At 40.8% G+C, this 27,700-nt stretch overlaps 1 protein-coding gene across 1 annotated transcript in view; it reads right to left on the reverse strand.

Annotated features, from left to right (window-relative positions):
* Positions 1-4,212: 4,212 nt before the first annotated feature.
* LOC145393535 (uncharacterized) overlaps positions 4,213-27,700 on the reverse strand; it is a 145,309-nt gene continuing 121,821 nt past the window's right edge. Inside the window, exons 6-21 of the mRNA XM_080267686.1 lie at positions 19,606-19,710; positions 17,876-17,992; positions 15,682-15,774; positions 14,647-14,840; positions 13,698-13,835; positions 12,838-12,926; positions 11,914-12,136; positions 11,303-11,394; positions 10,218-10,362; positions 9,766-9,888; positions 9,019-9,252; positions 7,884-8,100; positions 6,804-6,978; positions 6,185-6,386; positions 5,810-5,909; positions 4,213-4,613 (exon numbers count right to left, since the gene is read on the reverse strand). Coding sequence (XP_080123812.1) covers positions 4,479-4,613; positions 5,810-5,909; positions 6,185-6,386; positions 6,804-6,978; positions 7,884-8,100; positions 9,019-9,252; positions 9,766-9,888; positions 10,218-10,362; positions 11,303-11,394; positions 11,914-12,136; positions 12,838-12,926; positions 13,698-13,835; positions 14,647-14,840; positions 15,682-15,774; positions 17,876-17,992; positions 19,606-19,710 — 2,382 coding nt within the window. The 3' untranslated portion in view covers positions 4,213-4,478. The remainder of the gene's footprint in view (positions 4,614-5,809; positions 5,910-6,184; positions 6,387-6,803; positions 6,979-7,883; positions 8,101-9,018; positions 9,253-9,765; positions 9,889-10,217; positions 10,363-11,302; positions 11,395-11,913; positions 12,137-12,837; positions 12,927-13,697; positions 13,836-14,646; positions 14,841-15,681; positions 15,775-17,875; positions 17,993-19,605; positions 19,711-27,700) is intronic.

Below are 27,700 nucleotides of genomic sequence, written 5' to 3' on the forward strand. Positions count from 1 at the left end.
ACAACAGCACTAATGTTACCAGGAACACCAGTGATATGCAGAGCTGCCACGCACAGTCAGTCCACACTTAAAAGCTATGATATAAAATGATGAGCCAATCCATTATAACACACTTTGACGTATAAAGACCCGAGGGGAAGGCAATCATAGTTTACAGAAGGGCAGATGACCAGCCTACTTCCCTTGATGTCATTTAAGTACACAACAGAAAAGCCTCCAGTCAACTGTTGAGGACTGACACATATCACTCCAACTGGAATGTTCTAACTACTTGACCACCACAAGTCCATGATGTGTGCTGACAAAAAGGGATTTTAAATGAAATTATTTTGACACAGACATGCCTCTGATTCATGACTGAGGGGTTCATTCATCCATCAATCATCCAATCCCCTTTCATCCCTTAGGAGTGAAGAGATCTGGGGCAAGGATACTCAATTCAGAGATTTACGGCAAGAGTGACCAATTGTTTGCCCCGGGTGGAATTATGTAAACAATAAATCTCAAACATTCTGTAGACTTAAACCCTTCTGAGCCACATCCAGTTGGGGCAACTTTACCCGCTCTAAAACAAGTTTATAATCAATCACAAGCAGCTTTTGGTAAAGAAAAGGTGTCAAGTCATCGGCAACTTCTAAACAACTTTATAATGAATCACAGGCAACTTTAAGTGAAGAAGAAGTATTAATCCATCAGTAACTTAGCCCCTTCAATCTGATGATGTCTTCTAAAGTGAATTCTTCCTACTTCCTGATCATTTTATTTTAGCTGGGAAAGGCCTCTAGTATCAAAGAAACCAGTGAAAGCTATATATGATCCCTCCACTTCAAAATGTTAATTCTTAGCTCAACAAAATCATCAAATGGTAGCAAGAATAAAAGTAAAATTATCTCATCATACCGAAAGGGTTAATAACGAGACAACTTTAAATGTGGACTGACTGCACCATCCATGACAGAGGAAAACATCAGCTGTCATCTATCTTGCCTTGTGTGTTGGAATGTCCCAGTGCTTATTGAGTAAATAAGCCTCATCACACACTCGTAAGCCTTTTTTCCTTTAGTTTAGGGATTATCTACTCTTATCTTTTTATTTCAACCAGGATCCAAGTCCTAGGTACATGTTAAGGTCAAAAGTTCGCCTCCTGTTTCTCTACTCCACTAATCATATCCATCACTGTTCTCTGACACATCAAAGAGAATCACAAGGCCAGCAGAACATACCAAACCTCCTTTAGCTTACCAATATTAGCCAGCAGAGAGAAGTGAGTAGTAGCAGTGGTGAAGTATTAAGCGAACTTTTGTCCTCAACTGTCCAGATCATGCATGAGCACTGTCTAGGAGGAAGTGACGGGTGCAAACACAAAATAAAATGGTATCTGTACGTTCCAACACAAATATGAAAGCTTGACTGTCCCCAGGTATAAAACATTGTGAGGCATATACTTCATTGTCAGGGTATATTGAGTTCAATATCACTAAGCACTTGGGCAGTATATCACAATTACAGTCACTTGATAAGGCAGGCATAAGTAGGACAATTTAATGCTACAGTAATCTGATTAAATTAAAATTACAGTCTGTACAGACTAAAAAATGAAAACAGAATTCTTCCAAGATAACTTAATACATCTCAAACATTCAAGATGTGATATGCACATTCATAGCATGCAATAGAGCCCAGTGTTCAATGACCAAGGAGTTTGGTAATGCTATTCTCTATAACTTAGGAAAGATCTACTACTGTACTGTACTACTCTGTCTTGCCTGAGGGTAATGTTAGTGTGAACCAAAATATCACGTGTCTAATCTACAGAATGTAGAATTGATCATGAGGTGTTGGTATGGTAAAACTAAAATTGTGGCTTAAAATTTATACTGTTACCACGGAAATGATCTTTCTTAATAACAATCTAACAATAAATGCACGTTATGTACAGCATACTTGGAACTTCTTATATGAGTAGTTAAGAAATAAGGTAGGCAATGAGGCTCCCTATGCAACTGATATGACAGCAACTGCCCTTTAATCAAATTATGTTATCAGAAATGGTCTTATTCAAAGGATAACTCAATATCTCAAAGCTCTGGGATGATTCTATTTTATTATTAGCTTAACACCAGTGAATCATAATACCTGTATAACAGTGCTAATAATGAATGGTTCCAGATTTCTTGATAAGAGTCTATAATTCAAGTTTTGTCTAGCACTTGTCTTAAAATACCCATAAATGCATCCATACGTTAACCGTAGCTACATAAATGAGTACAGTAATCCCGCATTTTTTGCGGATTTTTTGTCTACGGTTTTGCCCTCTCGCGGATTTTCTTAGCATTAATAAGTTCAACAAAAATATCCTTGAATATACAGAAAAAAAAAAAAATTGAAACTCCCGCAGCTTCCAATTGTAGCGCGGTAAACTCACGCCACCCTCTGTCCCTTTCCCGTGGCCCCTCTGCCAGTGTTACCATATCTAGCATAATTTTATTCTTTTAGCATAATTTTGATCAAATTTTCGAGTCTGGAATATTTTTTAGCATATTAGAAGTTTTAGAATCATTCTAGCATAATTTAGAATGGAATGGAATATTTTTAGAATAATTTTATAAAAGCTACAAATCAGAGAGAGAGAGAGAGAGAGAGAGAGAGAGAGAGACGAATAAGGTAAGATGTTTGAATAGTTGGTTACTTTCAGTTTGGGCTTGGTTGGGTTGGATTAGGTTAGGTTAGGTTAGGTTGGATTAGGTTAGGTTAGGTTAGGTTTTAGGTTAGGTTCGGTTTGGTTCGGTTAGGTTAGGATAAGTTTGAGCTTTGTACTTTACCCATGAAACCTAGGTTTTTCCGATGGATTTTGGTATGATTCATTCGATTTTCAGCTTCATTTCAGTCGGAAATGACCATTTTCTGTGTTTCCCCCCCTCCCTATAACCCCCGATTCCCCAAAGATCCCTCATTATTTCAGGGGGGATGGGGGGGGGTCATATCTCGAAATCTGGTTATTTCCGATTGACGGAAATGATGCTCAAAATCGAACGAATCACATCAAAATCCATCAGAAAACGTTAAGTTTCGTGGGAAAAAGCAGTATGGGTAGATACTGATATTTATCCTCTTACTGAATGTAGGTTCATTTTAATATTTTCATAGTAAACAATACATAATTAATATGTTGCACGAATATGTACAGAATTTTATCATTTAGCTTCAAGTTAGCATAATTCATTTTTTACTTGGAACAAATATGCTCAATCTAGCATAATTTTTTCATTGCCCTAGCATAATTTCGTTGTTTGGATATGGCAACACTGCTCTCTGTCCCGCATTCTTCAGTCCTCGCCTGACTGCCTTAAGTGGCTGTTGTGGTTGTAACCACACTATGATATGAGCCTCTTGCCTCCCACTTGCTTTCCACATGGCCCCAGGACGTAAGCCAGCCTCACCAAAGGCTAATAATACAATTAGTAAGAACTCCAAAGTGACAAAACGATCAAGTTATGACCTTAGCAGAGAAAATTGTGTTACTGGACAAGCTAAGAAGCGACCGTGCAGTGTTTGCTATCACCAGTTAATGCATCTTTTTATTTTGTACTGTTTTGTTAATATATGTGTAGATAATTGTGTATTACAGTACGGTGTTTACGTTTTTCCTTCATAATGGAGTATGTGCTTTCAATCTTGTAAGAAGGTATTTCGGGATGAGTATGGAGGTTTCGGGACAATTCGCAGTCACAACAAACACGAAACAATTCGCCTTCATTAATGAAGATAGCTATGGGTGACGCTAGAATATAATTCAAAGGCGACTACAGCGAGGAAGAAACAAGTTAATTATTGACTAAAGGTGCAACTAATAAATAATATCCAGAACCTATGCTACTGAACATAGACTGCTGGATCCCCCTGAAATATAGTTATTAAAGTATTGATTAATTAATAATAAGTATATTGATGAAAGTATTGATTAGTATATTTATAGAATGGCGGGGAATCGTCCAGGGTGCGAATTGTTCTGAAGGGGAATCGTCCATGTTTTGACGGGGAATTGTCTGACGGCGAATTGTCTCACAATCAGTATGGACATGGACTGTGTGATGGGCAGCATGGTGGACACAAGTGCAAGTTTTCAATTGTTAATAGAGTATTCGCGGAATTGACTTTTCGCGGGGGTTACAAGAACGTAACTACCGCGAAATATGCGGGATTACTGTAGTATACACTGATGTGATGTAGTCAAAAGGCTATGCCTCACTTTCACTGAATACAATTTCATACTTGTAACTTCTTAGATTGTTGCCAGAAAATGCCCATCTGAGCAGAGACAAGTGATGTTGCACCTCAATAGGCCCTTACATAATGAATACTGAGTGATGCTACACTTATGCTGGCTCTAGGAAGTAAGAACAGTATGGAACTCAGCAAGTGATATGCACCTCAAGGCTTCATGTTACCCACAGCTTCATGTCCGTGTGGTTGGTGCCTCAGACCTGCCAGAGCAGGAGGTGGTTGGTGGAATCGTCTCGGCCAGCCAGCTCTGACACTCCGGAGCTGCGGAAGTCCTCGTACCCGTCACCACCTGAGATAACCAGTAGCTTGGCTGGTGCTGCTGTCCCAGCCTGCAAGTTGAAAATGTAAAGTTTTCATTTCTAGTCATTTACTTATTATACTTTTACTTTTAAACAATGGCTGAGAGACTGAAATAACTGTTCCTTAAAAAAGAAAAGAAAAAAAAAAAAAAATCAAGATCCTTTCATTCCAATATGCAAGGGTACACTGTGTGTAAAGGACTAAAAGTCAGAGACAGTAAGAATGGGAGACAGAGGAAAACAGTTTCGGAGCTGACCAATTACATTACTGAATGAATGAGTGTGAAGGTTCCCTCAAGCATTAGAAAGCTCCACACAAAAATGGTGACACTGCTCATCTGTGTGATTGTTGCTTCCCTGATGTAATGGGGAACGAATGCCAGCTGAATTCAGCAACCATAAGAATAGTGACAATGAGATGCAACATTAAGGCAAAGAGAGAGGGGCCGAAAGGAAATGGTGAAAGGAGGTGATGATGCGAAAAACCTTTGACTACATCCTGTTTAGAATTGCTGAGCCCCACACACAGAACAGCTGTTATACACATGAGTGCATAAGGTCCCAATAAAGTCTGACAATAAGTGGGGTTCTAGAATGCACAGAGTCAATTCAGCACAGCTAACCTTTCCAAAACTTTTGTAGGACATACTGTGTGACCTTTCTAGATCATATGAAAAAGAAGCATCACAGATATTAAGAAATGACAAAAGACTGAGCTCTGTGTTTCTGAAATCAAAGGGATAGGAATGTGAAGGTTTTATTGTTACGGAAAGTGTATCCTAAGGTGAATAAAATAATCAGTTACTGTATTCAGAATAAAACAAATACAACACCCCAAGAGTGACAGAGATGAAAGACTCTTTTTCTGGTACGGTGACTCTTTTTTCGCTACAGGTACAACTAGGAACTACAAGAGTACTGTATTGTACTGTATCAAGGGTGTCACCTGCCATTTTTGTTCGGCTGAGAAAAATCGTGTATTATTTTCACTCTAATATGTCCCCAAACTGCCACATTTCCATCTTAAATGATGATGATGTCATAACAGATAAATAACAAAATATTATGCATCACAAACAAGTACCATGGCAAGGATGTACAGCTGCAGTATTGGCTTCTTCTGCCACTGAGAGAGATGAAATAAGCTGCAAAGCGATGAAAATCTCCACGAAGTTGAGGTGAAAGAACTACAGTAGTCAATGGGTTATGAGGAGGTCTTTCCCTACCTGGTGGTGAGGGTGGTCCTTGCCCTTGAAGGAGTAGCGTGAGTGGCCCTTCAGGCGGGATGGCCGAGGCTCAGGAGTCAACTCTACACTTGTCAGGAACCTGTTGGGGTTGGGTGAGGTTAAATCACATTCTATGGTGAACATACATTTTTAAGTTTAATCTCCTTTAGTTGATTTGTTTTTACCTTGAATACCAAGATGTCACTCCATGAAATTTGATATGCCAAGCCTCAGGTATGAGGAATTAGTCTCCTTGGCTACTAGTCAAATTAACCTTCCAATTGGACTACAGTCAGCCCAGGGCTAGACTCACCTGACCAAACACTTTAGGCAAGTGATCATATATACACATACATATAAACTAACAATTCATACCTGACATGTCCAGTGTGGCCATATGGGATGCCGACCATGTTAAGTGGTGCCTGGACACGGTGGGTGTTGTGGGCCAGGTGTGGGAGTGGCACAGTAATGATGACTCCCGCACTTGTACCTACCCACAATAAGTCACGACACGCTAGTAACGAAGTTACCCGTAGGCAAGCTGCCTTGTGTTGCCGTATGATGTCATCACACCCTGTGTTAACATTACAAGATATAGCTGAGGGAAGGTGAAGCAAGTACCAACTACCATCACACTACACATAAACATAAATACAGGTACAATCCTGCATTATGACATAACATGCAAAGCTTGTGTTTCATATTCTTTATAAAATTATTTTGATTATAGAATACTGTATAGCATGTGTATACAGTAGTACCTGTAATGTACAAGTATCATAGTGAATAACACTTTTTTCTCTTACAAGTAATGTATGATTCAGATTTTGAACTAACGGTAACCTTTCGTAATTCACTGTCATACTCTGTAATAAATTACGAGCCAATAACAGTATAAAGAGTGTCAAGATTCACTTCTTCACAATATTAACAAAAGGACTTTAAACTTAACTGTGCTAATTATACAAACTGACTCTTGGTATGCACTCACCAGCAAGCATTTTAGTAACTGCAGAAGCTACATTAACTTCACATAAACACTCATAAGTGGCAGCATGGTATAACCTAACAGAGGCAGAGTTGTGAACTGACACCCACACCCCGTGACCGGCAGACACCATACACGACACTCCACGGCCGTTCTCTCCACCCACCACAAATGAGTGCTGAAAGAGATACCAATAATCAGTGTGACAACTACAGATGCTGTAACTGAAAACTGTTTAAGTTGTGATGACATGTAGGTGGTTCTTTGGTTTTAAAATCTCAAAGTAAACTTTCCTCCTCAATAACCAAGGCTCTGGGAAATAACTTTCACATACAGAATATCAATTAAATTTTATTTAATGTACATATCTAGATATGGATTCATCATCGCCATTCTGTCCCAACAAATTAAATATGACTCACCAACACAAAAAAGAAATCACCACATATTAGTCTCTGGTGGCATGGACTCTGTATCAATGTACTTAAGCATTCGAAAGTTTCAGTTCCATCCCGTAGTCTATGCCAACCTAAAATCCCATTATTTGTTGATAATTCTCTGTCCATCAGGCTTATCCTTGCTCTCTGGACACTGTGTCACCCCATCCTTGCATGACAGACAGAGTCTGGGATAATGAATAATGACACTCATGCTACCACCAGATGATCATATTCATCTTAGGGAAACTTTTCAAACTGGAAAGGGTTACAGTACTTGTCATCATCACCATAACACAACACCTCTGATATCTTGCTCCCTTGTGGCAACCCCCAACAGAGGATGGCCATGACAGAACTACCTCCAAGCTACTTTGTGTTCGCATTCTTCTATAACTCTCTCAAACACTCCTTCATTACAGGATATCTCCCCTCATCTGCATCAACTAATCTGTTTTGTAGCTTAAGGCTACAGATGGGAAGAGATCAAGTCCACCCAAGTACTGTACAGTAAAAGAACCACACTCTCATTGACTCACCAATTCAAGCCCCCCAAATCCTGGCTACAACTCACAGGTATCTTCCACTCACATGCACTTCACGACTACCTACTGAAAGGACCAAGAGTGCATAACCTTACACTCACCTCAACCTGAAGTGTGACTGTATTTAGGACCCTGACGGTGTTCATAGCGGCACACCACAGCTTCCCTGCCACAGCCATCATCTTGGTGACTGGTGCCGCTGCGGTGCTGATGCTCACCACCTGACGCTCACCCACATTCCATCCCCCGGATACATCACGGCGATAGATGATTATGTCACCATTGGCCAGTGACGCAAACACTCGATTGTCCAGATGTCTGCCAAGGATGGGTTACAGACTCAGTTATATGTAACCAATATTGGTGTACTGTATACTGCCAATGTTTTAAACAGCATATAACTGTTAACAGTATTAAACAATTGTTAATACCTGTATTCAAATGACTTTATATGGTCATATACCTGTACAGTATATTTATTATTACAGTATTATATTTCACCAAAAATGGCCACAAAAGAATATACTTAATACAGTAATTGGAGGAAAAAGGTGAACCCCTTGGACCAGGTGCCTTGTAAGACCTGTGTATCATAGCTTATGCCACTGTGGCAGAGGTGCCCACCCCATGTTGAACATAAGCAAGCCAGCCACTACAATATTATTGTACATATATAAACAGTAAGTATGTCAGTAAAACCGGAAGTGTTTGCACAGTGCAACAGTAGCTCTATTAATGCAAAACTATGCTAATCATAATCAGTTAATGTTACTTAATTCCTGCAAATTCTTAAGTCTTTTACACAGATCCTGAAGTAAATTTCTAATGATTACCAGTGACTCAGTACATCAATTTCATACCATAAAGCTGTGTATATGAAGCTGCCGGGCCTAAGATTACACATCATTTTTATCTTAATTCTGCAGATAAAAGAAGATTTACTGCACTACATTTATTCATGAGTGGTTAATCAAATAATAATTTCTTAATCTGTTTATCTATCACCCACTCTTTCATACTGTTGAGGCCTGGGGCTAGGCTAATCAGGCCAGACATTTATGGCGAGTGACCAATCGCATCCAGAGTGATATTGTTATGACAACAAACCCAATACACTGATCAGATGTAAACCCTTATAGGCCACATCTGACTGGAGCACCTTAGCCCACTAAAGTACTAGAAAAAATATATAATACCCTACATATCTTTCAATAACTGATATGTCATCTCACTCACATTATACAGTGCACCGGAGAGCCAGGCTGGAATTTGAACTTATTTTTCTTAATCCTGATGGTGTCGGAGCAGTTGTAGACATGGATGAAGCCGTCCTCTGTGCCAAGCCACATGGTCGGCTGCTGGTTCTCAGAGTCATCACAACCCATCTCTGGTGGCAGGGATTCACTCCGGCGCTTTCTTAGGTCCTCCTCAACACCCACCTCCTCATCCTCATCTTCATCACTTGAGTCCCTGCAGGTTAGTGACAGGAATGTTTTAAATATGGAGAGTGAGTATGAGGTCCATTTCACTGGGCATACTGCTGACTAGTTATCCATTTACTGTGTTATGTTTTTCCTTATTTCTTGGACTCTGGAAACTACCTAACCCCATCCATGTGTGGGAAAAACTATCAAGTTAGTATAAGTAAACTTGATTTAAACTCTATCACCCTGAAAATCATACTGTTCTTGGATGGATTTCTGTAAACATCATACCCAGTGAACTGATACATAATGTACCAAGCCCTCAAAATTCTGGCTCCACCTCATATCATTTATTTTTACAAATGGTCTCCACATAATTATATACCTGTCAGTTAGTTATTCCATCTACACTCTTTTAAAACTGAATAGGCTAATAGAGCCAACAAAATGCCAAATAATGTATGATGGAGCAAGTTCTAGCTGCAACAGTAGTTAGATAACATGTATTCATAATACCTGTTCTACCACTACCTGTACAACCCAGACTACTGTGACTTACGGCTGAGGTGCAGCCGGGATGGATGCTATGGAGAGGATCCGGGCATTGCAGACACCATTACAACACGCCACTGTAGGGTCTGGCTGTAGGCTCAACACACACACCTGACCCACATACCCATCACTGCCACAGACACAATGATTGATGTGTTACTAAATTATGAATATATCTGAAAACAAAAAATCTGTAAGTCTGTCAAAGAAGCATAGAAAGTATGAATATAACAACTGTGAAAACTTGGTATTTTTCACACAGTACTACACCACATATCACAGTACTGTCTTGAAAATAATTGTGACCAAGTATCATATCTTCAGAGTCCACCTTCCTTGCACAGTTGGGAAAAGCTTATGACTCATTCACTACAAAGGAATGCTTATCTCATGATTAGTTAAATGTATGGGGGGGAGAACAAAAAAAAAAAAACAAAAAGCATATTCAGCACGGCCCACCTGTTGCAGACCCAGACATCCTTGAGATTGTGAGCATTGAGGCCTAGTGTGGCGGTGGCACAGGTGAACTGGAGGCCGGCACGGGTCTTCCTGATAGGCAGCGCTGCCACAAACTCAGGGGGAGGTCGCCGGTCTGCTGACATGGCTGCACATAAACACACAAACACAAAGAATAAAAAGGTTACCCATCCATATAGAGTTCACTTACTTACTTTTTCATCTACAGAGTAGACAGTAATTCCACTATACATGTACAAACAGTCAAAAGGCAAGTTTGACATATCAAGAAAAGTTTTCACTAATGTCACAGGCCCTCCATTCAGGTAGGCTTCCATCTGAGAAGATGGTACATCAGAAACGAGGTACCATAAATTAACATAAGAGGAAGAGAGGATGGTGCTAATTAACTGTACAGTATGCAACTTTGCATATGTATGATGGACATCATATAGTACTGTACAGTAAAATGTACAAACAAAAAGGAATGTTATATATTAAACTGAATTTTGCTATAAAAAAAATATATATATATTAGAAGACCTATATAAACCGAAGATCATGATTACTGGCTATATATGTGCACCCACTTGATATCGTGCTGCCTACTTCCTTCACCTTTATCATTCTTTTTCTGTGTCTTCCCTCTCTCTTACTATTTCTCTCATCTTCCCTGTCACTTTTTATTACTCTTCTTTCCTTTTCAGATAACTTTAAAATGAATGACAAGCCTAATGATTTCCTGTAGGCCAGGAAACCATTTACAATGCTGGATGGCAACTACCGGTATATAATCAATCCATACATGTTCCCTACGTGTCAATAAGTGGGTTGGCAGAGGGTAAGTGCCCCTCCCCATAAAAAAACTAACTCAAACAGCTACCCTTTATGGGATTATGGCATCTGGCCATAGACTGACAGAATACAACCAATTTAGATTATCTGAGCAGGGTGTGCCATATAGCAAAACATCCAGAGCCTTTCACTGTAACTCACTTAATTTGTGCTTAGTATCATTAAATTCAGACAACAGAATCTATGCAGATATAATATACAACATTACATCCAAAGCTTTCATTGTAACTCACCTAATTTGTGTTTAGCATCATTAAATGCTTCCTCCCACATTGCTCTCTTCTCTGCACTGCTGAACATGAATGTTAAGTTTTCCATTCCTTCTCTGAAATACAGAATTACATTCAGTACAACACTAGCACATAAGTAAGTAATGTAATATGGGTCACAATAGCATTGGTGCACAATATGTGTGAAACATTTGGGACCAAAGAACAAAGGTCACTGAAATATTTGTGCCTGAACTACCACACACTGGTAGCCCTGATGTCGGGAAGTGTCATATATCGCCAACTAGAAATATCCTATTGCAAACATAAAGCAAATGTTATGTGTATAAAAACAGACATTGTTCATACACAACAAGCTGTTGGTAATGTACCATGGGAGGCAAATATACTGTATAGTGGGTAACGTGGATAACACTGGCATTATGCCCATCTACATCAGCTGTTGTTCAAATGTGTTCGGCAGGCATCAGACCCCCTGTGCACCGATACTTTTGTGACCCACAGTATAGCAATATTATGTGGGGATAATAAATATGGGATGACAGTGAAAAATACCAGACCCTTTTTCAATACCCAACTTGTATACAGTAAATGCACAGAAGTGGCCGACTTACTGTGTGGTGATGGTAAGCTCTAGTTCCAGGAGCTGAGAGTCTGCTCCATGTCGTTCAGCCAGCTGCTTCTGCACCTGCGTGATCATATCCTGCACGGCCTCCTCCAGCAGACCCCGTGGACACCTCAGGGATTTAGTGAGCTTGGAGATGTGTTGCAGTGTCTGGAGGTCCTCCTGTAGGGTCTCCATCTCCCGCACCAGCTTCTTCATGCTCTCGTCACGCGCTGCCATCAAAAGGATATGTATGGGAAATTAATATCTGTTGTGTGCCGCCATGGAAAGGATATGTATAGGATATTAGTTATCATCATGCATTACTACCAAAGAATATACATATGAAATGAATCTTGTGTTATTTTAGGCAGGTTTTCTTTTTGTTTGCAACATCCATACCAGAAAAGGTGAAGTACAGTGATACTATTACTATATACTATATTGTAAAAATGAGAAAGTAAAAAAGAATATGAATTATTTACTGAATGCTGCTGTAAATGAAGTTTGTATGCACTGCATACAGTATACTGATGTACAGATAACTCTTCAGCAGTCTGATAAGAAGCCAATGATGATGCAATGATGAGCCATTACTTATCATATTTGTTTTGATGTATTCTTTGCTATAAAGATGATGAGGATCTACTAATACAGGACTTGTTCAACTGTGATAAGGTATATTCAATTTTCATAACCCCTTGACTACAACAGATCTCACCTAATTACCTAAAATGAAGATAGAGAAGATATCATCATTTTGAAACGGTTAATGGAGACAGTTTAACTTCCTAAGTATTGGCCCTTTCCTAAATAGAATAAAACATCTGTGAGAGTCATGAACATACAGAATACTGAAAGGTTTAGACAAGGAGAAATTCAGTAATCAATTCAATAAAAACATCAGTCCACAACATGACCAGCAAATACTTACACCTAGCAATATCTAAGTCATCTAGTGGAATGAATTTGAAGAGCTTGAACTTATTGGATTCCAGGGAGCTCAGTAACGTGAATGGTAAACTGAAAAAGACAGAAGAAAAACAATGATGTCACTCTGATAACAATGCATAAACACATTATCACACTGTGTATGACCAATGCAACTTCCTGCCAAACAATATGATGACCAGTAACAACAAGCATGGTTATGGCAGGATAAACGGGTAGGTTACTCTTCTTCACTAAAAGATGCAAAAAATTAATGTACTGCAGAGTGTTGGTTCAAAGTATATATATATATTTTTCTTAAGTGACCGACTCTGGGCATAAGCTTCACAGCCTGCTTTCAAGATCCAGTAGTCCTCCTACGTACCGCGACCTCTAAGTCACCACTTCGGCGCTAACACCCACCGTCCATACTTAATACATGCTAGGGCTGTCTCATACAGGACTGGTGTATTGGTATTAGCGGGGGTATTTTTATGACATGTCGATGGGTCTTCTGGTAGATCAGTAAAGTCTGATTTTATGAAATTCAAATCCTTAAACTGTTCCCTGCCCCAGCGGGATTTGAACCTGGGTCCGTTAGGACTGCAGGCCAACTCTCTACCGATATGAACTGCATATTCATGACCTACAGTACAGTAGACTGGCAGGTAATATGCAAGAAATGTACCATAACAGACAATAAATTCTTATACAAACACAGACTAGATAGTTCTACTGAATGATCTAAGAATGTCAGTTCTTGTATCTTAGTCTACAGTACACTATGTAATACCACTGTACAGTACAGCTGTATTCCTTAGACCATCTGCTCACATCTTCTTTTCCAAAAACAATATCACTAACCTTGATCCCTTTCGTATAGTGCCCGATCTTCTCTTGATGGCAGTGATGACTAGGAGATCCGAGAAGAGGAAAAGGCAGCGTTCCTTGCGGGTCACTAGGCCAGGGTGCATTGTCACCAGATCATGCCGAAGGAATGTCCTGAGGATAACAATACAGTATTTTAGTACAGTTCATCACCACCACTATCATCATTTAATCATCATCATCACCATCCCAACCCCACTTCCAACATTCTATAAAACAGTGAGATAAAATCCTGAAGCAGGGACAGAGAAATAATAAAAGTGGGAAAATTCATCAATATCATCATTATCCCTACACACTACTTCCCACGTCATAAGACATGGGGTGAGGTTAAGTTCCAGAAGCAAAGGGAAATCACAAAAGTAGGATAACAACATGATCAGTGATGTAGGCCACACAGTAATTCACAGATCACCCATGCATTCAAAATACTGACACCAACTCATAACTATACATGGCCTGACTATATGACAATGACTTCTATCCAGCCAGATGCAAGGAGAGTAGTTCTGCAGAAACTGGCTCACGACTGCACAAGTGATTCTCATTGCATGTCAGGGATGTGTTCCAAAATATCATTTGGTGCTATAAAGTGGAGAAACTGGCAAATCAGCTGGATAGGTATCAGCAAAACCTGAGTGGCAGTACCACATTACTGTAATTTACTGAAGAACTGGATGCTGGGGAGACAACATCCCATGATGGCATCAATAAACCAGGTGGAGTTGCAATCGTCCCTCAACTCCCTCCTTATCCCCTAGAAGGTGGATGGTGAACCAGAGCTGGGCAGTTTCATTCGGCAATGCACAGGTTTTTATATGAAACTGAGGCGAATGCAACAAGTGAAGAATTAATAGTAAAAAAGAATATGAAAAAAGAAAATAGGCATCATATGATGACGACTTACTGTACACAAGTTAACTACCTGTCAGGCTGTACGAGGCCCACGAGACCCTCAATGATGTTCTCCAGCTCCTTCAGTACAAGCTGTTGCTGCTCATGCTGAAGGGCCTCCTGCTCCACTGCATTTATCCTGCCTGCCAACTGCTGCACCACTCCGATGGCCTCTGTCAGTAGGGCATGGTCTGGGTGGTCTCGGCTGGTGTGCTTCAACAGTCGCTGCAACACAAGTCAAGTAAAATCAAATGATGCCAAACTTCCCATTAAGGAATACTCATAGTGAGGTTGGCCATACTACAGCAAATGTTTTTTATGGACCTAAGGCTAAACCAAGTGCCAAAATCAGCTGATTACTTCCCAACAGTTGCTGGAAACCATTGGGAGAAAAAAAGTATGAGACAAGTAAAAAGATCTTACAAAACAACATGATCAAAAATATATTCCACATCTTACAGCAACCCATATGTTTCAGAATGTTTACTGTTATAATGAGGTAAACAGAGAGCATCAGACTAGTTTTTTATTATAAAACAACAATACAAAAAATAAGGGGGAGAAGGGAATTAAAACTATAGGCAAGGGATACCAATACATCATTGCACTCTCGGAGGATTGTGAATACAGAGACATGTGAGAGATTTACAATGAGGAAAGGCATATAAATTCCAACACTTACGAATAGCAGTGAAACATACCCTATGCCTGAGGAAAAAAATCACAACTGAAAGCTGATGAAACAAGTTACAGTATATTAGAAGTGCCTGTGACATGAAATGGTGGGGTACATGGATATACAATGGGATGCATAAGGAATGTGCTGTGGAGGTTCAGGTGGAGAAAGGACGAAGTAAATAGATGATAGTGAAAGAAAATGAGGAATCAGATGATTTGTGAAGAATGTGGTGCAGAGGATGATACAGAGAAAGGAAAGAGAATGGTCAGAGTGAGGGTGAAGGAAAATGAGAAAGGAAAGACCACTGAGAGGGTGATGAAAGAAAAAGAGAAAGGAAGGAGAATGGAGAGACAGAGATAGGGCAGTGAAAGAATATGAGAGACTAACCTTGAGCAGCAGCTCATACTGTGGGATGCGCTGTACTGGCTTGATGAGTAAAGCTTTCAAATCAAGTTTCCCGTGGTGTTCCCTTGCCCGCGCCTGTGGATGCACATTACATGTTTACTATCATCATCACCACTGTAAATAAACAAGCTAAAGTATGTCAACAAGCCCCTGCCAACATTGTGCCCTGTCTTCCATATTTCTCAATCTTCTCCAAATGTCAAGTAGTATCCTTCCTTCATATACTGTAATCATACTGCTTTCACACAGCCAGCAGGGAAGTGTGGTTAACTTTTGACTGTGGCAGCACAAGCTTAACATTAAATGCAAATTTTTCTAAGCAGAACACATACATGAATACACTCTGACAATAAATAAATGCTGTAAAACATATACATCCATATGACAGCAAAATGTGTGTGCCTTTCTTTAGAATAAGCACAGCACTGGGTATAAAAAATAAAAACCACACCTGTACCCAGCTAAGGAAGTTGTGGTCAAAAGGTATTCTGTAGAATATTCATTGGGCAAATAAATACGTATGAAAGTGGGTAACTCCTACATACCCAGTATCCACATAAACACACAGTCATCAGCATGCAAGTAACACAACACTTGCATGTACCATTCATACCCTCTTTCCACATTGTATACACTATAAGACAGCTGAAATCATATTACATAAAACACCTTCTCCACAAATACAAAGCTTATACTACAGGTACACTATATGTTGCCTTCTAACTATGCTCTTTTCATTTTAATTTGGCATAACACTATCATCTCTCCATCCAGATTGCTGAGGTATAAGAGGAAATTAACCGCATATCATGAAGCTAGTCACAAAGAAGTACTATGGCAAGGATGTACAGCCACAGGACTGCCCTATTAATTTCTCAGCTGTAAAAAGAGATAAACACAAGAATAGGGCACTTGTCACAAAGAGGTGCTATGGAAAGGATGTAGAGTGTAATTCTGTCCTATTCTGCCTAGAGCTTCAGGAAATAAACTGCATAAGGATAAAAATCTCCATCAAGGTAAGGTGGATGAGGTAACGTGTGACGGGTGCCATAAATGAGGTGTGGTGTCGTGTTTGGACCGTACGTCACCTTTACTGCACCTGTGGGGGATGTTATGGCAGAGGCAGTCTGGGCACATATTCTAAGTGGCTCTGGAGAAGTTGTTACAACTTCTCCTTAGTGATTTATCCTGCTCATTCCATCTCTTTATCCTCTTTCATGTCACTGTTGCAATCACTGTCGAAATTATAGTGATAAATACCATGCAACAGAATGTTAAGTAAAATATGCAAATCAAATCAACAAGAAAAAGGCAGTACGACATCTCCCAAGCCACTCAGAATACTAGCTTCAGTGTTGCGTGGGTTTGATCGACTACACTGACTACTAAAGTTCCTATGTAAGCACTATCTTTGCATTGCCTTACTGAAGTTGCTGCTGTACCAAACATACGGCTGAAAGCCAGGTGCAAAAAGTAGTTAAACAGTTCTCAAAAGTAGGTGGAACTACTGAGAATATGAAACGTAAGATAAGTAAATGGCCTCATATTAGTGTGTCTCAACATGAACTTCCGTGTTCTTGTGGCCGAGTTCCCTGCCTCAGAGTGATGGCTATACTGTACTTACCAAGACTGTACCCACACATTACTGCTATGTACATCACCGAGCGAATGTTAGGAAACCACCAAGATAATAATGTGGGTGTCCTTCTGGGAAATACTGGAGAGAGATTTACAGTACCAATCAGTAACTTGGCACTAGAGACTGGATATTATAACCAGAGCACAGCTGACTCCTCCAACACATACAGCATATAGTACTCTCAACAAATTTTATTTGCTTCTGATTTTAAGCACAGACTTGATCATCCATTCCCTGTGGCCCAGCAGTTTCCCTAAATGCCACACATCTTCACTTGTCACCACCTAAGCACTAATGCCCACTATCCATCTTAAATACATGCAAGGACTGTCTCATTCAAGACTAGTGTAATGGTATAAGTGAGTGTTTTTATGACATGTCAATGACTTTTGTGAAATATTGGCAAAGTCTGGTTCCATAAAATTAAACTGTTTCCTGCCATAGCCTAGAATCGAACTTGCATCCTTCTAAACAACAGATTCCATTCTTAACCATCTGACCCCTCCCTCCCCAATCATGACACCAGGAACAACTCACCACCAGGAAGTGTCTGAAGGCTGGTTTGGCCTGAGCTGCTGCCTTGGCCGCCTCCTGCGCTGTCTTCCAGTTGTTGGTGAAGGTGGTGTAGCTCTCGATAACATTTGGGTCGTTCACCTGAGGGCACCGTGAAATAATTAATCATCATCATCATAATCATAACCATTACCTTTTTTCCAGCTTACAGATTGAGTGAGGTGGAATCCATAAACCAAGGAAAACCACCATCATCATCATCTTTCCTTCCCACCTAAGGTGAGGTGAGACCCAGAAAGCAAGGATAATCACAATCATTACTAATATCTTTTTCCAAGTTAATGATGAGGTGAGGCAGGTGACAGAAAAAAAAAAAAAAAAAAAAAAAAAAAAAAAGAGAGAGAGAGAGAGAGAGAAAGTGCAAAAGTGGGGGAACTATGAAAAAAAATGGCCAGTAAAATGAGTCAGACACATTCATACATCACTGAAGCCCTTGGAATCTCTTCTACTTCAAAGGCTTAAACAAGTGCACATATCTTGCTGGTATTTTTGTTTGTAGATGTGCATTAACTAATATGATCAGCAAAGCAACTCGAATAACTTTTAACTTGCTGTTGCAAAAATAACTCTGACTGTGGCTCTAGTATTTTCGTGTTGCAACTCATCAATATCACTGACATACAACCCAACTGTGCAGCTTAGTCACTGTCAAGGTAACCCACTTGCAGTCATCCGTCAAAGTGTGGGCAGCGGTGCATCAACCTGCCACCGCCACGCAGCCATAAAGCTGGCCCTGTGACCCACTTCATCATGCATACAGCGGCTATCTCGACCCAGCCCATAAGTGGCATACCCCGCACAGTCAATATTCCGACCTGAGGCAACATGTGCACTGACGGGACTGACCTGGATGTGTCACATTAAACAATACATTTTACTATTAAACAATTTATCCTATAACTGCTCCACTAAAGATTTAAGAACATGGAAGTGTATGTTTACTGGATCAAAAGTGTGCCATAGTTACTTTAAGCAAAAGTACTGTATCTTTTAAACTGTTGGTGAATTAAATGCATTAGTGTTTACAACTCAAAGCACGCTAAAAACAGTATTGCTACGTTTCTTTACCTGTAAATTACAAACAAAAGCTTCGAAGACTGCTGATTTACTGACATTAACAGTTTAGGATATGAAAACATTGTACTATTGATGCGTAAACCAAAACCCAGTAATGTACACACAAAAATCTACATATGTACATTAAACCCTGCGTCCATACATCAATCGTGGACCCATTAAGAGAAAGCCTTAAATAGTGAAATTATACGAAAAAATCCCGTAGAATTTTAGTTACAGCTTCTATCCCCCCTTGATTTCTTTCATTTAATTGTTTGTTTTCTGCATTAACACGTACAGTGGGCACATACATAAATTCACGAGAGAGAGAGTACAAAACATACGACAAACATTTACACAGCTGACAACGCCGTGAACACTTCTTAACCAATGCGCCTCACTTCTCAGTAATATTTAATGTGTATCAATAACCCAAATAATTCAGCATAATTCCGTCTTATTTCTCAATCAAAATAAAACTTACGGCGCCATGACTTAAGTGGTCGTGGATAAGAAATACGAAAATGTGGTAGTTAAGATTTACGTAAGATTTATTTGTATATATATCGTTACTACCTATGCACCCTCCATCCTCCTCCTCATCCGTCACACACACACACACACACACACACACTGACCAGCTGCAGGAAGAGGTCGCCCACACAGATACTGGCGTCGCGGGAATCCAGCCTCTGCTTCAACTCCTCCAGGAAGCCCTCGTGATGGTCGTGGATCTCCGGCACCTACGGGAGGAAGGGAAGGAGAAATGTAAATAAAACCTCACAGCTTCCATCATCAGTTTACACACACGGTTTACAATTACAACAAACCTCACCACCTCCATTATCAGTTTACACACATACGGTTTACAATTACAAAAACCTCACCGCCTCCATCATCAGTTTACACACACACGGTTTACAATTACACACACCTCACCGCCTCCACCATCAGTTTACACACACACGGTTTACAATTACACAAACCTCACCACCTCCACCATCAGTTTACACACATACGGTTTACAATTACACAAACCTCACAGCCTCCACCATCAGTTTACACACATACGGTTCATATCACACTAAGAATTTCGCTGTACACAAGGTAAACTGACAAATACTTAATCTCTTTCATACATGCACTCACTTAAACTACTTAGCCTTTCAGTTACCATCATTTTCATCCCAGACTTAATTCCCATCTTAAAAAAAAAAAAAAAAAAAAAAAAGTGATAAGATTTGAAAACGATGTAACAGAAAACGCAAACGTAGGGGAACTCAAGCACAATGCCGTGTCGAAACATCCACGGGCCCACGTCACAAACAAGTTATTTTTTGTGTCAGATTATATTTTTTTATGTGCCAGACTCTTTTTTCTTGCATTCCCCAAGGCCCAGTAATCCTCCTACGTGACACAAACTTTCACATGCCACCACTTCGACATTAATACACCTTCCATACTGAATACAACTTTGGGCTGTCTCACTTTCTCAACCCGCTGACTGAGCCCTGGACGTCATTTTCGTTTTAGTCGTTTCATATCCTGACTCTCTCTCTCTCTCTCTTAGCTTAGGATACAATTTTCAAACTGGAAAGATTATATTGAAAAAAATATATATATATATATATATATATATATATATATATATATATATATATATATATATATATATATATTATGGGATGCCTTTCCTATGCTGAATACTGTATAATTATCTGTCTAAGCATAAACCAACAAGGGCTCACTCGGATTCAAGGCGTAATATATACAAAAAATACATAAACAAGCAAATCAAGCCACTGTATTCTTAACCGTAACGGAGTCCAACCGCCCGCCCACTTGAGTGACCCTGACCTTTGACCCAGGATCTAGATAAGGTCGAGCCACCAACCTACAATCAGTGGGGATTCTTGGCTAACCCCTTCAAGCCGAGGACACAAATTTCAGGTACTCTTGAGGTTAGATTTTATTCAGTTCGGTTGTGGTGAGACTTGGTGATCTGTTGAGGTTATAAATACGCTTCAGTAGCCCCTTCAGTACGGTGCGTCTATTCTAAGTTGCATAGACATGATAGATATAGAAACTTGACAGACATTTATACTGACAGACAGGTAAATGTGCCACAGCGAGATAGACAGGTGGAACGTGCTAGACAGACACATAGATACAAATATACGTGCTTGATAGATACAGAGAGAGAGAGAGAGAGAGAGAGAGAGAGAGAGAGAGAGAGAGAGGGGGGGGTTAGGTAGTGAAGATACAAGGTGAAAAACAATAACAGATAGATAGATAAACAGGTAGACGTGCCTGAAAGATGGTTGGATAGATAGAAACCAATCACAAAGGGGGCGACAGAGATACAGTTAGAAATACAAACAAGTACATGAGCTAAATATAGACGAAGAGACAGACAGACAGACAGGTAAACGTGGTAGCTACTGGGGAGAGAGAGAGAGAGAGAGAGAGAGAGAGAGGTCAGGTATTCTCGATGTGTGACGAAGCGAAATAAAGATTTAAAAAAATGCTGAGTAGATAGACAGAATGATCTGATAGATACAGACAGATAAACATTACAGACAATCAGATAGATAAAAATTTGGTAGATAAACAAGTAGGCAGATGTGGCAGTCCGAGAGAGACATAGAGACACATAAGACAGATACACAAGACAAAAGGCAGGCGGAGACAGACAAACAGACGGAGACAGACAGAGAGAGAGACAGACAGACTCTCAAGGTGGTGTGAAGGACGAGGAGCGAGGGGGGTCGTTAGGATGGCTGAAAATGAAGCTAATGGGCAAACGCGAAGGTCATTGATCAACCCCCTGCTGAGCTGCGGTGGAAGTTTTTAGTCCCCCCTCACTCACTCGCTGGGTAGAAGATGGAGAGATGGGGAGAAAGAACATGGAGGGAGGAAAAGAGGAAAATTAAAAAGGGTGAGGAGAGAAAGTTAGCATGGATTTACTCCCTCTCACTCACTGTGTACAAAATTGAGGGGTAGAGAAACTGGAGAGACGGGAGAAGAAAATGAAGAAAGCGGAGAGAAAATGGAGGGAGGAATATAGAAAAAAATGAAGGGAAAGTGAGGATGGATTTATTTTGCACTCACTCACAGCGTATGAAGTCAGAGAAAAGAAGAGAAAACTGAAAGGAGGAGTGAAAGGAAAAAAAAATGGGGGAAAGTTAGAGAGGATTTACGATTTAGTCCGCCCTCTCTGAAGAAAATGGGGAAAAGAGGGAGAAAATGGAGAGCAGGAAAACAGAGGAGGTGGGGAAAAAATGGAAGAGGGAAAGTGACAGGCGACTTACTTCCCACTCCCTCACTCACTGTACAGAATATGGAGAGGGGAGAAAGAAAATGGGGGGAGGGGAGAAAGAAGATGGAGAGAGGGGAAAAAGAGGACGAAGAGAGGGAAGAGGAGGAAAGAGGGAAGTGGGGAAAAATGGAGGAGAGAAAAGGAGAGTAGAATAACAAAGAAAATGAGGAGAAGGAAGGGGAGTATGGAGAAGAGCAGAGGGAAAATGGGCGGGGGAGGGAGGGGAGGAGGAAGTGGTGGGAAAGGTGAGATTTGACGTAATGACAAATTTCACTTCACTGCTGGAAGGTAATACGGTTATTTTATTTATTTATTTATTTTTAACTGAGATAGAGCGCTTATGCTTTGTTACCATTTTCTTTTGTTCAGACATTATTATTATTATTGTTATTATTATATTCATTTGTTTTTCCTTCCTCTGTTCTGTCATAAAAAAAAAGTTATAATCTTTGAACTATTAATCCCTTATTCTGGTCGGATAAGGAAGCTCTCTAACACCTTTTCCAAAGCGATTTATTTTGCTTTATACACTTTACTGTCCCACTCTGCTACATAAACCCTTCTAATGTCGCCATACTCTGCATAAATAACTTGCAAAGGGCTACTGATCAACCATATCTAAAACTAAATCGCTGAGGAGGAGGTGTTGGGGAGCTTCGACAGGTGTCCCAGTGGCAGGTAATATCACCTCAAGATGGCCAGATTAAACAGATAAAATAGATGTTAAGATGAAAGAGGATATGGTTGGTGTGTGTGTGTGTGTGTGTGTGTGTGTGTGTGTGTGTGTGTGTGTGAGAGAGAGAGAGAGAGAGAGAGAGAGAGAGAGAGAGAGAGAGAGAGAGAGAGAGAGAGATGGAGGAACAAAGCCCGATGACGCACTTTGTGAGCTGTTTACACCTTGTTTACTCTTGGGTCTTCGTTATCGTAAACAGAACCATTCACTTCAGTCCATTTTACGCGAGAAGCAGTGTGTGTGTGTGTGTGTGTGTGTGTGTGTGTGTGTGTGTGTGTGTGTGTGTGTGTGTGTGTGTGTGCGCAGGAGAATTACTCTCTCTTAGACTAGGTATATGCGTCAACTCAATGCTGTCTTAATGCACTTACACATAATACGTAAGTCGCAGTCCAAGGAATAAATAAATACATAAATAATAAATACAGATAAGTAAATTGAAATAAATACGTATGGATCATTACCTCTTTATGCGTACATACATCAATACACTCCATTATTTTCTACATGGTGATTGACGGTATTGTTTTTCGTGTATTTTCAAAAGGTAAATATTTCTAAATCGCTAATGCATCTAATAATTACAGTTCCTTCATTATTTTAAAGCAAGGAAAATGCCAGGAATATACAAACATGATAATTTAGAAGAGAAACTAGAGAATACTTTCCAATGTATATATGAAGCGAGATGAAAAGCTTAAAAAACACATACATATAATTTTTCACGTATGCACAGGTAAAAATCCATATTACTTTCCTTCACTTCTGGATAAAAATGCATATATATACGCACCAAAATGTATACAGACGACCATACATTTTGAAATAAGCAACCAGTGTCTCTGTACTCACCCTCGTATCTCTGTCAGTAACGGTCGACGCAGTAGACGGTAGCATAACGGCTTCAAAACGCGCCACTTTTAAATTAGGGACCGAAACATTCCAAGATGAACACTCTCCATTCTCACATTCACCGTACACAGGGGTTGGGGTAACTCTGGTGGATATGTACTGAATGTATTTATGTATGAATAAATGTATGCACCGATGTATGAATGGATAAATGAATGTGTGTATGTACGCGCAGCCACCAGCCAATACTGTGTTCTTTCCATATTTCTCATCCCTCCTGTCCACTAAAAAGAAAAAAAAATCAGCCAACAATGCATGAGTGATCGTATATGCGTAAGAATGTATGTGCGTATGTATGTATGTATGTATGTATGTATCAGCAATGGGGCCAAATACGTGTTTGTATCTGTCTTTGCAAATACAGCAAAACCAATATTTGTATCTGTATTTGCCACTTGATAAATTAGTGTGTCTGGATCTGTATTTGCTCCCTTGTATTTCACCTTACCTCTGATATGTATGTAAGAATGTATATATGTATGTAAGAATGTATGTATGTGTGTAAGAATGTATTTATGTATGTATGTAAGAATGTATGTAGGTATGTATGTATGAATGTATATATGTATGTATGTATGTATGTAAGAATGTATGTATGTATGTAAGAATGTATGTATGTACGTAAACTATCTAGGCTCCTTCCGCCACGTGTCCTCCCACCTGCAATTACCGACAAGATCACTGGATAAGCAAGAAACCATCAACCAACAGGGACATTCAGAGCCAGCAGGAGGAGGAGGAGGAGGAGGAGGAGGAGGAGATGATAATAGATGATAAGGGAAAAGACGAGGAGGAGGTAGTGAGTAGATGAAGATGAGGAGGAGAAGGACGACGAGGACGAGAAGGAGGAGGAGGAGAAGGACGACGAGGACGAGAAGGAGGAGGAGGAGAAGGACGACGAGGACGAGAAGGAGGAGGAGGAGAAGGACGACGAGGATGATAAGGAGGAGGAGGAGAAGGACGACGAGGACGAGAAGGAGGAGGAGTATATGGTGATTCGAGGTCAAACACACGTAACAGGTAAACAAACAAGGCCACGTGTGCTCCGATTTCGTAACTCCATTTTCTTGCCACGATTGCCATAAAAATAACATCACCATCACCATAAAAATAACATCACGATCACCATCATCATCATCATCATCACCACCATCATCATCATCATCACCATCATCATCACCATCATCATCAACTAGAGATACGCTGAGGAGGGGCAGGAAGGGAAGGGCAGCTCACGGCGAGGCAGCGCGGGACAAACCAGGACAGGGGAAAGTAGGGCAGGGGAATCTATCAATCCATCTATCTATTTACGGCAGGACAATATAAAATAGGGTAGATGGGGGGAAAGTAGTGAAGGGGAGAGAGAGAGAGAGAGAGCGGCAGGGCAGGGCAGGGCTAGACAGGGTAGGATGGGGCTGGGCAGGGTGGAAGGGGGCTAGGAACTCTGATGTGGGGCGGGGCGGGGCAGGGGTGGGACTGCTGTGTTCCCAGGTGACACGAGTGAAGAGAGGGAGGAAAGCAAGAGGGGATGGAGCGAGGAGGGGAGGGGGGATGAGAGGGGGCAAGGGAGGGCAGGAGGGAAACAGGGAGGGAGGGATTGTGAATGGGAGAAAGAGGGACCACGATAGGGAGGGTGGGAGGAAAAGGGGGGGCGGGGATGGAGAGAGGAAGGGAGAGAGAGGGGCAGGGTGGGGGCGAGGGAAGGGGGGGGGATGGACAGTGGAGGGAGCAAAGAAGAGAGGAAGCATGTGAGGCAGAGAGCGAAGGAAAGAAGGGGGGACTGGGAGGAAGCGAGAGAGAGAGAGAGAGGGGGGGGACGCTGTCTTGAAGTGACGTCCAGGCTACACACTGTAAACAACCCCTCACATCAAACGCACACACACACACACACACACACACACACACACACACACACACACACACACACATCACCCCCTCTCTCTCCCTTCCGTGCTAACAACATCACTACTTAGGTCTTTGGTATGGGATAAGTTAGTGATGAGCAAATGTTACGTAAATGGGCATAAGGGAAAGCTATAAATATCCTTCAATAAACTGGTGTGTATTTATAAGTCAAAATATAGAATGAAAAATAAAAATGATATTCAAATTAATCATGAACTTCACCCACTCAGAAATAAAAGTAAGAATACGAAGGAAACACCTCTCTCATATACCTGGCGCTTCACGACGCAGTTTCAAAAATTAAACACTAGGATATACAGGAAGGAGAGAGAGAGAGAGAGAGAGAGAGAGAGAGAGGGAGAACAATTATATTTTTATCCCTGTTTTCCTTCCTCCATCCCCCTCCCCTCACTCAGTACTTTCACGTCCTCTTGAGCTCCATTAATCTCCTCCATACAGCCGGTACTTTCACGTCCTCTTGAGCTCCATCCTCCATACAGCCGGTACTTTCACGTCCTCTGTCCCCCCTCCCCTCCCTCTAGTGGTCTGTTATGGCGCCGTGAAGTGGTCGGACGCGAGATCAAACGCGAGGGGGGGGGGCAATTTACGCAAGGGGGAGTACGCCCTGTTAACGCGATTCCAACCCCGCCATTCCCACTGACGCCATTCCCAGCCTCGTATTATCAGCGGTTAGTGACGCTCCGTAACACCTCTTCCTTAGCGATTTATTTCTGGAGACGATTTCTGATATTGTTTTGTAAGTTTATTTATGCAGAAGATGATGTTATTAATTATTTCAGTATCACAGAGGAGGAAGCAAAATAAATCGCTTAGGAAAAGGTGTTAGGGAGTTTCCTTATCCGACGAGAGAGAGAGAGAGAGAGAGAGAGAGAGAGAGAGAGAGAGAGAGAGAGAGAGAGAGAGAGAGAGAGAGAGGTTTGTGTTTATCTGATGGAACTGGACACTGGACAACTACAACTTGAGTCTCCTTGGTTACTATTGGCTATACCCTTTTCACTCTAACCTGGCCTAAAATCGACATCTCTCCATCTTGAATGCTGAGCTGTAGCAATAGATTAACATTAGAATACGATGCTAGTCACGAAGAAGTGCCGTGACAAGGATGCAGAGTGTAGAGCCGTAGTACTGTCTTTTCCTCCACTGAACTATAAGGGAAATAAACCGAAGAGCGAAATTCTGGGCCAAGTTAAAGAGAAAGGAGTATAGACGTAAAAATGAGATCTATTCCGTTTCAATGCTATGCTGGTATGAGAAAAGACACTGATGCTAGTCACGAAGAAGTGCTGTGGAAAGGATGTTCAGCCATAGTACTGTCTTATGCCGCCACTGAGCTACAGGAGGTAATCAATGCTCGGAAACACGAAAGTATCCGCCTATAATAATAATAATAATAATAATAATAATAATAATAATAATAATAATAATAATAAACAATAATAATAATAATAACAATAATAACAACAACAATAATAATAATAATAATAATAATAATAACCATAAAAACAATCAAATCCACCTTCCAATCAGACTACACCTGGCCATTAACAGAGATGCAGGGAGATATATGAGCTCCGTCACATTAGAACAGGTAAATACGCAACAGTGACGCCGTGACCCACAGCCAGCGTCACTTAAACACGCCTCTCCATTCCCGCTACGCCCACTGACGCAACCTGTCTGGCGTCAATGGGGGGGGGGGTTGTTTTGCCACGGATGCGTATACCTGTCGCCTTCTCCCCCTCCACCTCCTCCATCTCTTCCTCCCCCTCCTCTCCTGGCAGCGGCTTCATCGTAAACACACCTCAGCTACGCAGTTTCCCGCCCCGCCCCCCTTCCTCAGTCTGTT

Source organism: Coenobita brevimanus, chromosome 24, assembly GCF_032717465.1.
Source record: "Coenobita brevimanus isolate Jiangsu-jjx chromosome 24, ASM3271746v2, whole genome shotgun sequence".
Taxonomy (NCBI): Eukaryota; Metazoa; Arthropoda; class Malacostraca; order Decapoda; family Coenobitidae; genus Coenobita; species Coenobita brevimanus.